Source organism: Cherax quadricarinatus, chromosome 13 (assembly GCF_038502225.1).
Source record: "Cherax quadricarinatus isolate ZL_2023a chromosome 13, ASM3850222v1, whole genome shotgun sequence".
Lineage (NCBI taxonomy): Eukaryota > Metazoa > Arthropoda > Malacostraca > Decapoda > Parastacidae > Cherax > Cherax quadricarinatus.
This window is the reverse complement of record NC_091304.1, coordinates 14,041,148-14,051,434: the sequence shown is the minus strand read 5'-3', so window position 1 is coordinate 14,051,434 and position 10,287 is coordinate 14,041,148. Positions and strand designations below refer to the sequence as shown.

Genomic DNA, 10,287 nt, shown 5'->3' with positions numbered 1-10,287 from the left:
GCCTGACGTAGATGGTATACAGAGTCTAAACGAATCCTTACTGAGGTATCGGAACGCTATCCGTAGGTTTGCCAGGCGCCCGGATGCTGCAGCAGTTATCTGATTGATGTGTGCCTCAGGAGATATGCTCGGTGTTATACTCACCCCCAGATCTTTTTCCTTGAGTGAGGTTTGCAGTCTTTGGCCATCTAAACTATATTGTGTCTGCGGTCTTCTTTGCCCTTCCCCAATCTTCATGACTTTGCATTTGGCAGGGTTAAATTCTTAAGGAGCCAGTTGCTGGACCAGGCATTGTAGGCCTGTCCAGGTCTCTTTGTAGTCCTGCCTGATCCTCGTCCGATTTGATTCTTCTCATTAACTTCGCATCATCTGCAAACAAGGACACTTCTGAGTCTATCCCTTCCGTTATGTCGTTCACATATACCAAGAACAGCACAGGTCCCTAGGACTGACCCCTGTGGAACCCCCGCTTGTCACAGGCGCCCACTCTGACAACCTCGTCGCGTACCATGACTCGTTGTTGCCCTCCCTGTCAGATATTCTCTGATCCATTGCAGTGCCTTTCCTGTTATGCGTGCCTGATCCTCTAGCTTTTGCAGCAACCTCTTCTGAGGAACTGTGTCGAAGGCCTTCTTGCAGTCCAAAAAATATGCAGTCGATCCAACCCCTCTCTCTCTTGTCTTACTTCTGTCACCTTGTCATAAAACTCTAATAGGTTTGTGACACAGGATTTTCCTTCCCTGAAAACCGTGCTGGTTGTCAATTATACACTTGTTTTCTTTCCAGGTGCCCCACCACTCTCCTCCTGATGATCTTCTCCATGACCTTGCATACTATACACGTTAGTGATACAGGTCTGTAGTTTAGTGCCTCATGTCTGTCTCCCTTTCTAAAAAATTGGGACTACATTTGCCATTTTTCCATACCTCAGGGAGTTGCCCAGTTTCAAATGATGTGTTGAAGATCTTTGTTAATGGCTCACACAATATCTCTGCTCCCTCTTTAAGGACCCATGGAGAGATGTTGTCTGGTCCCACCGCCTTTGAGGTGTCAAGTTCGCATAGCAGCTTCTTCACCTCCTCCTTGGTTATATGTACCTCATCCAGCACTTACTGGTGTGCCCCCCTGTTCTGATTTCTTGGAGTCCTACTGTGTGTGTGTGTGTGTGTGTGTGTGTGTGTGTGTGTGTGTGTGTGTGTGTGTGTGTGTGTGTGTGTGTGTATGTGTGTGTGTATTTAACCACCACTTAGTCACTAACTACGTATCTGAATTTGCAAATGAGTTATAGCTCTTGATCCCGTTTCTTAATTTTGGAAATAGCCCTGTCATGTCTAATTTTGAACTTTTCTATCGATAAACAATTTACTACAGTAGTTAATAAGTTTATTTACCACTATAACTAGTCTAGTTATCCAAACATAGACCTCCGTCCTCCCCCAGGTCCCTGGTCCCATTACTTGCCTTTGTACGGGTTTGACTGCCGTCCTCATCGTGGATGTGAGTTGCACGGTAAGGTTATTTAATTAAGCTAAGCTCAATGTATGGACTCGGTTCCCAGTGCGTCAGTGTTCGCCTCACTCCGCTTCTTGCCCACAAATATTAATTGTTAAAGGAGTGAATGGGTATGGCCTCGGTCCACTTTATGTTGCTCTTGTTACAGTCCTGGTAAAGAGCCTGTCACTGTCTCTGAGAGACAGCTGACGACTGTTCACTAAGAGTTGGTTGATAATTACATTGCACACTGAGAGATAATTAATGATTATATTTTACAGAGAAACATATATACCAGTTGTACACTGAGAGATTCTACACTGAAGAATGGGTCCCAATTGTACACCAAGAGATCTACCTGGAGTACGCCTGGAGGATATTTCGGGGATCAACGCCCCCAGAACATAACGAGGCTTCGAGGTGAATCAGGGCCTGATCAACCAGGCTGTAACTACTAGTCGCATGCAATCCAACGTACGAACCACAACCCGGTTGGTCAGGTGTCTGTCCAGCTCCCTCTTGAAGACACCCAGGGGTATATAAGTAATCCCCCTTATGTATTCTGGGAGGCAGGTGAACAGTCTTGGGCCCTGATACTTACTGTGTTTTCTCTTAGCATACTTTTGGCGCCCCTGCTTTGATTGGAAGGATATTGCATCGCCTGCCGAGTCTTTTGCTTTTGTCGGGAGTGATTTCCGAGTGCATAGATTTGGGACTTGTCCCTCTAGGATTTTCTAGGTGTGAATTATGATGTATCTTTCTCGCCTGCGTTCCAAGGAGTACAGGTCAAGGGTCTTTAAGCGGTCCCAGTAACTGAAGTGCTTAACTGTACTTGTACGTACAGTAAACGCTCTCTGGATATTCTCCAGATCTTTAATATCGACTACCTTTTGACAGAGGCTGTTAGTGTACAGCAGTACTCCAGCTTAGAAAGAAGAAATGACTTAAAGAGGATCATAATTGGCTTGGCATCCCTTGTTTTGAAAGTTCTCATTATCCATCCTATCATTTTCCTAGATGTAATAATGTACATTGTTGTGATCTTTGAAAGTGAGATCCTTTTATATTATCACTCGCAAGTCCTTCATATTAGTTTTTCATTCTATTGTGTGATTATAACTTGTTTTATATTCCGATTTAACTTTTATTTCCTCAAGTTTTCCATAACGGAGTCACTGAGTTTTGTCCCCATTAAACTTCCCAGTTCTACACCGAGAGATAGTTCCCAGTTGCACACTGACAAATGGATCCCAATTGTAGCAGCAGTGAGGCAGTAGAAAAAAGAGTAAGTAGACGTAGAGTTTGTAGTTAAAGAAGTAGGAGTAGTATTAGTAATAGTAAGAAAAATGTAGGAATAACCAGTAAGGATAGACAATGTAAAAGGCAGAATGACCAGTGAGAAACTGGAGTTCCTACTCAGCATTCACACCCTCTAAACCTCCGCCACCAATGTCACTAATTACAACACCACGTCTACAACTAGCATCTCCAGCCATCATTACCAACAGTGATAGGTCCGCCACTGTCTGTGGCGGACCTATATTTTTGGGACCCTGAAGCTTGAACTGTTATGAGAGGCCCTTTGCAACCCCTTCTCATACAACAGGCCCAAAATTAAGCAGTGTGGACTAAAGTAACTTCCTCAGGGATTAAGGGCCCTGAAGCTTAAGCTTCATCAGTGTCATAGTAGATCCGTCCCTGATCACAGATATAACCACACCCACATCTACAAACCGAGCATCATGGGTAGAGGGAAGGAGGGAGAACAGTGTGACCGTATTGGTACAGCCCTCACGCACAACCCTTGAGGGCAGGGGGCGGGGTCCAGCCTCACCTTGAAGGAGGTACGATGGGTGGGCAATCAAGTGGTATATAAGGCCCAGTCACCAACCTTCTCATCATCATTCTACTTCGCCTTCACAGAGGATTCACCTCCCCAACACCTGCACTCGCCAAGATGATGAAGATTGTGAGTGAGAGTTATCTGTGTTTTTTTAAGTGCTGGTTAATACTAGGAGAGGCCATACCCCCGGCCGGGATTGAACCCGCGGTCATAGAGTCTCAAAACTCCAGCCCGTCGCGTTAGCCACTAGAGGACGACACATGTGTACACTCTTGGATATTTATTACAGAAAACGTTCCGCCAGGAGAAATATTTTCTAATAATAAATATCCAGAGCTGTACACAAGTGTTTTTTTTTTATTATTGACCAGCAATGCTGAGAAAGTTACCCCTTGACGTAGGTGTTAGTTATATGACGACTGGCTCCGTGGAGCTTGTGTTCCTGTGCTCCAGACTCTTCCACTGGCTTTCCGCTCTCTAACGTTATAACAAGTGATTCTAGTTTTTCCACCATATTTAAGAAACTAACGTACGACTCACCGCTCAGCAGCACCCTAGCACTGCCTGAGGCTAGAGTGACTCCCTCAGCAGCACCCTAGCACTGCCTGAGGCTAGTGACTCCCTCAGCAGCACCCTAGCACTGCCTGAGGCTAGAGTGACTCCCTCAGCAGCACCCTAGCACTGCCTGAGGCTAGAGTGACTCCCTCAGCAGCACCCTAGCACTGCCTGAGGCTAGTGACTCCCTCAGCAGCACCCTAGCACTGCCTGAGGCTAGTGACTCCCTCAGCAGCACCCTAGCACTGCCTGAGGCTAGTGACTCCCTCAGCAGCACCCTAGCACTGCCCGAGGCTAGTGACTCCCTCAGCAGCACCCTAGCACTGCCTGAGGCTAGAGTGACTCCCTCAGCAGCACCCTAGCACTGCCCGAGGCTAGTGACTCCCTCAGCAGCACCCTATCACTGCCTAAGGCTAGAGTGACTCCCTCAGCAGCACCCTAGCACTGCCTGAGGCTAGAGTGACTCCCTCAGCAGCACCCTAGCACTGCCTGAGGCTAGAGTGACTCCCTCAGCAGCACCCTAGCACTGCCTGAGGCTAGAGTGACTCCCTCAGCAGCACCCTAGCACTGCCTGAGGCTAGTGACTCCCTCAGCAGCACCCTAGCACTGCCCGAGGCTAGAGTGACTCCCTCAGCAGCACCCTAGCACTGCCCGAGGCTAGAGTGACTCCCTCAGCAGCACCCTAGCACTGCCTGAGGCTAGTGAAGTGGCGGTTGCAAGTGCACTCATCTCACACACTGAGGTCTGTGGTTCGATCCCCGGTATGGGTGATAACATTAGGGGATGTCTCCTTAAGGCACCTGCTGTCCCTGTTCGCCTAGCAGTAAATAGGTACCTAGGTGTTAGCCGACTAGTGTGGGTATAGTCACAATAGACCTAAGTTCTCCCACTTTCTGCGACCAATAGATAAATTCATTGACTCGGTGATCAATAGTTACAGTGGTTCTCAGTGGTCACTAGCTTCTCACAGTGGTTCTCAGTGATCACTAGCTTCTCACAGTGGTTCTCAGTGATCACTAGCTTCTCACAGTGGTTCTCAGTGATCACTAGCTTCTCACAGTGGTTCTCAGTGATCACTAGCTTCTCACAGTGGTTCTCAGTGATCACTAGCTTCTCACAGTGGTTCTCAGTGATCACTAGCTTCTCACAGTGGTTCTCAGTGATCACTAGCTTCTCACAGTGGTTCTCAGTGATCACTAGCTTCTCACAGTGGTTCTCAGTGATCACTAGCTTCTCACAGTGGTTCTCAGTGATCACTAGCTTCTCACAGTGGTTCTCAGTGATCACTAGCTTCTCACAGTGGTTCTCAGTGATCACTAGCTTCTCACAGTGGTTCTCAGTGATCACTAGCTTCTCACAGTGGTTCTCAGTGATCACTAGCTTCTCACAGTGGTTCTCAGTGATCACTAGCTTCTCACAGTGGTTCTCAGTGATCACTAGCTTCTCACAGTGGTTCTCAGTGATCACTAGCTTCTCACAGTGGTTCTCAGTGATCACTAGCTTCTCACAGTGGTTCTCAGTGATCACTAGCTTCTCACAGTGGTTCTCAGTGATCACTAGCTTCTCACAGTGGTTCTCAGTGATCACTAGCTTCTCACAGTGGTTCTCAGTGATCACTAGCTTCTCACAGTGGTTCTCAGTGATCACTAGCTTCTCACAGTGGTTCTCAGTGATCACTAGCTTCTCACAGTGGTTCTCAGTGATCACTAGCTTCTCACAGTGGTTCTCAGTGATCACTAGCTTCTCACAGTGGTTCTCAGTGATCACTAGCTTCTCACAGTGGTTCTCAGTGATCACTAGCTTCTCACAGTGGTTCTCAGTGATCACTAGCTTCTCACAGTGGTTCTCAGTGATCACTAGCTTCTCACAGTGGTTCTCAGTGATCACTAGCTTCTCACAGTGGTTCTCAGTGATCACTAGCTTCTCACAGTGGTTCTCAGTGATCACTAGCTTCTCACAGTGGTTCTCAGTGATCACTAGCTTCTCACAGTGGTTCTCAGTGATCACTAGCTTCTCACAGTGGTTCTCAGTGATCACTAGCTTCTCACAGTGGTTCTCAGTGATCACTAGCTTCTCACAGTGGTTCTCAGTGATCACTAGCTTCTCACAGTGGTTCTCAGTGATCACTAGCTTCTCACAGTGGTTCTCAGTGATCACTAGCTTCTCACAGTGGTTCTCAGTGATCACTAGCTTCTCACAGTGGTTCTCAGTGATCACTAGCTTCTCACAGTGGTTCTCAGTGATCACTAGCTTCTCACAGTGGTTCTCAGTGGTCACTAGCTTCTCACAGTGGTTCTCAGTGATCACTAGCTTCTCACAGTGGTTCTCAGTGATCACTAGCTTCTCACAGTGGTTCTCAGTGGTCACTAGCTTCTCACAGTGGTTCTCAGTGATCACTAGCTTCTCACAGTGGTTCTCAGTGATCACTAGCTTCTCACAGTGGTTCTCAGTGATCACTAGCTTCTCACAGTGGTTCTCAGTGATCACTAGCTTCTCACAGTGGTTCTCAGTGATCACTAGCTTCTCACAGTGGTTCTCAGTGACCACTAGCTTCTCACAGTGGTTCTCTGTGGTTTATGAGAGGCCACAGAACATGAAAGTGCCCTTCCTTATAGCTAAGTACTGAATATTGTTTCTCTCCTCACAGGTGGTACTGGCAATGGTGGTGTCAGCTGCTGCTGCTGCAACAGTATACACAACTGGCCTACCTTTCCCTGGCTTCAACTTCCCCGGTCTCCAGTACTCTGGCTGGCCTGTCGCCACCTACGCCGCTAACCCCGCCCTCCTCCACGGCATCTCACCTGCCCTCACCTACGCCGCAGCTCCTGGCCTCACCTACGCCGCAGCTCCTGGCCTCACCTACGCCGCCGCCGCACCTGCCCTGGTGGCCCCTACACCTTACCAGGTGCAGACAGGTGTCAAGACTGAGGTAGCCGTAGAGCCGGTTGAACAACACGGCTACGTCATCAAGTATTAGACGCCCGTCCGCACGCTCACACACCGGTAGCTGTACGCCCACCACGCCAGCCATGACGCCCGCGACGCAGGACACCACGCCCTCGCCAACAAGACCCGCCCACGACGGCGTAAGCCACAATCACAGGGCTCTAAAATCACGCCCACGATGCCAGGAACCACGCCCACTCCGGCCAGACACGCCCAGGTCCAGGCTAGTGCCCCGCCCACACTAACACCCAGGAGGGGTAGAGCACGGACTCACACATCATCTTCCTCGCGCCAACACTTTCTTCCTGTCTTCCTCTATAAATATAAATATAGAAAGACTATGATGACTTATTTTCCTTCCCTAGCGCACTGGCCAGAGGTTTGAACTCCATCCACTCACCCGTTCCCTGGTTTCCTTACCTTAACTTTACGCTACCTCAGCAGCTAGTTCATTGTTCACTAGTAATTTAGACTGTGTGGTACCAAAAAAGAACAGAATAACAGAAATCACAATGGGTTTGTATCAGCTGCCATAGTTACATCTTGAACACTAGTGGTTATAATTATAACCTTAACTCTTAAAGGGGTGGCCCGGTAAGCCAGCGGAAGGCCTCGGTCAGATGACCAAAAGCTCCATCATTTGACTAAGACCCGCGTCAGGAAACACTTGTCCTGTTTCCTGACGAACCTTACGTAGCCTAACCTTGAACAAGATTTCAGATATTTTATAAGAGAATAAGAACGGAGGAACACTGCAGAAGGCCTTCTGACCCATACAAGGCAGGTCCTTATCAAAACCCACACTAACCAAAGCTAACCAAGAATTTATTCCCTTACCCACGACACCAATCAAATCCAGCCCCCTCCCACTCATATTTGTCCAATCACTTTTTAAAGTCACCCAAGGTGCTAACCTCTATCACCCTACTCGGAAGATTGTTCTACGCATCCACAACTCTGTTCGAAAGCCGGTACTTACCTATGTCCTTTCTAAATCTAAATTTATCTAACCTAAATCCATTATTTTTGGTTCTTACCTGGTTCGATATCCTCAGTATTTTATTAATATCTCCTTTGTTTATTCCCATCATCCACTTATACACCTCGATGATATCTCCCCTCAGTCTACGTCTCTCTAGACGTAGAATGTGTGATGACGTCTCTCCAGACGTAGAATGTGTGATGACGTCTCTCCAGACGTAGAATGTATGATGACGTCTCTCCAGACGTAGAATTTATGATGACGTCTCTCCAGACGTAGAATGTATGATGACGTCTCTCCAGACGTAGAATGTGTGATGACGTCTCTCCAGACGTAGAATGTGTGATGACGTCTCTCCAGACGTAGAATGTGTGATGACGTCTCTCCAGACGTAGAATGTGTGGTGACGTCTCTCCAGACGTAGAATGTGTGATGACGTCTCTCCAGACGTAGAATGTGTGATGACGTCTCTCCAGACGTAGAATGTGTGATGACGTCTCTCCAGACGTAGAATGTGTGATGACGTCTCTCCAGACGTAGAATGTGTGATGACGTCTCTCCAGACGTAGAATGTGTGATGACGTCTCTCCAGACGTAGAATGTGTGATGACGTCTCTCCAGACGTAGAATGTGTGATGACGTCTCTCCAGACGTAGAATGTGTGATGACGTCTCTCCAGACGTAGAATGTGTGATGACGTCTCTCCAGACGTAGAATGTGTGATGACGTCTCTCCAGACGTAGAATGTATGATGACGTCTCTCCAGACGTAGAATGTGTGATGACGTCTCTCCAGACGTAGAATGTATGATGACGTCTCTCCAGACGTAGAATTTATGATGACGTCTCTCCAGACGTAGAATGTGTGATGACGTCTCTCCAGACGTAGAATGTGTGATGACGTCTCTCCAGATGTCATCACACAGGTTGACCCACAATATAAACTAGACATACAATTAGAGGATAATTCAAGCATTTTATCAGCCCTCAATACACTGCTTATTACTTGGTTACAATCTTATCTACTCTCATGGCTGATGATTAAGACACATGTGCAACAGTTGGGTATCTTTATTGTTGAAACGTTTCGCCTACACAGTAGACTTCTTCAGTCAAATACAGAGGCTACAGGTGCAGTATTGAAAATGAAGTTGATGTCATCAGTCCATCAGCCTTGGATAAATGGTATTTAAGGTGGTCAGTCCCTCAGGTGTAGGACTGACCACCTCGTGAACAAACACTGTGACGTATTTATTCGGTTTCAGGACCGAAAAGTTTTCTAATAAATATGTCCTAGTGTTTGTTCACTTGTCTTTCTAAACCATTTTCTCCGTATCAGTTACCAAGGTTTATACCAAGATATATATATATATATATATATATATATATATATATATATATATATATATATATATATATATATATATATATATATATATATATATATATATATATATATATATATATAGAGAGAGAGAGAGAGAGAGAGAGAGAGAGAGAGAGGTGCATTTCCTTCTTAAATCGCTGTGAGCCCAGACAAGTTGAGCCGAAGATTGCTGAGATGTGCAGACCAGCTAGCACCACCTCTAACTCGCATCTTTCAGCACTGCCTAGTACAGTGTAAATGGCCCTCTCTATGGAAAGAGGCAAATGTAGTCCCTGTTCACAAAAAGAAGAGCAGAGCAGAAATCAGCACCTACAGACCGGTGTCACTCCTGTCAATCACTGAGACAAAAATCTCAAGACAAATTACAGAGTTTTTTGACTACCACTCACTACTTTGTGACCGTCAATATGGCTTCAGGAAAGGTTACTATGCTGCTGATCTGCTGTTAAACCTCTCCACTAAGTGGCACCAGTCTCTGGATGAATCCAAAGTCAGCTATGTTCGTCAAGAGGTGCTTGAGTTTCCCTGTCTCTTAATATCACGTTTCTTCTTGCCCTATAATCTGCCTTGTCCGTAATTACTATCGCATTTGCTTTGTCTGCTTTCGTAAGGTGAAGTCCAGGATCTTTCCTTAATTCATGGTATAACTTAACAAATCTTCGAGGACAATTGTTGTTGGAGACGTCTGATCTAAGCCGAGACGTCTCCAACAACAACCTGATCCTCGTCCACTTGACTTCACCTTACCTTCACATCGTCTGCAAACAGAGACACTTCTGAATCTGTCCTTTCCGTCATGTCCTTCGCATGTACCAGAAACAGCACGAGTCATAGGACTGACCCTTGTGGAATCCCGCTCGTGTTTGTGTGTTTGTATTGAACTTTAAATTGCTGTCAAGGTATAAGCCTAAAAATTTTCCCGCGTCTTGTTTTTTTTTTTTAGCGAGAATATCATTTACCATTATGATGAAGTGCGCATTCTTGGCTTTGTTCCCAGACACCATACAGACCAGGGAGTCTTAAATGTGTTTACGATTACAGACCCCCAGTGAATTCGTCAGTAAAAATTTGCATTTGTGGTCAC

At 46.5% G+C, this 10,287-nt stretch overlaps 1 protein-coding gene across 1 annotated transcript; it reads left to right on the top strand.

Moving 5' to 3' along the window:
• Positions 1-3,305: 3,305 nt before the first annotated feature.
• Positions 3,306-7,176, top strand: LOC138852635 (cuticle protein 16.5-like). The gene is made up of 2 exons (XM_070084539.1): positions 3,306-3,460; positions 6,537-7,176. Exons 1-2 carry the CDS (start codon positions 3,449-3,451, stop codon positions 6,864-6,866), a joined length of 342 nt encoding a protein of 113 aa, XP_069940640.1. The 5' UTR covers positions 3,306-3,448; the 3' UTR covers positions 6,867-7,176.
• The last annotated feature ends 3,111 nt before the right edge of the window (positions 7,177-10,287 follow it).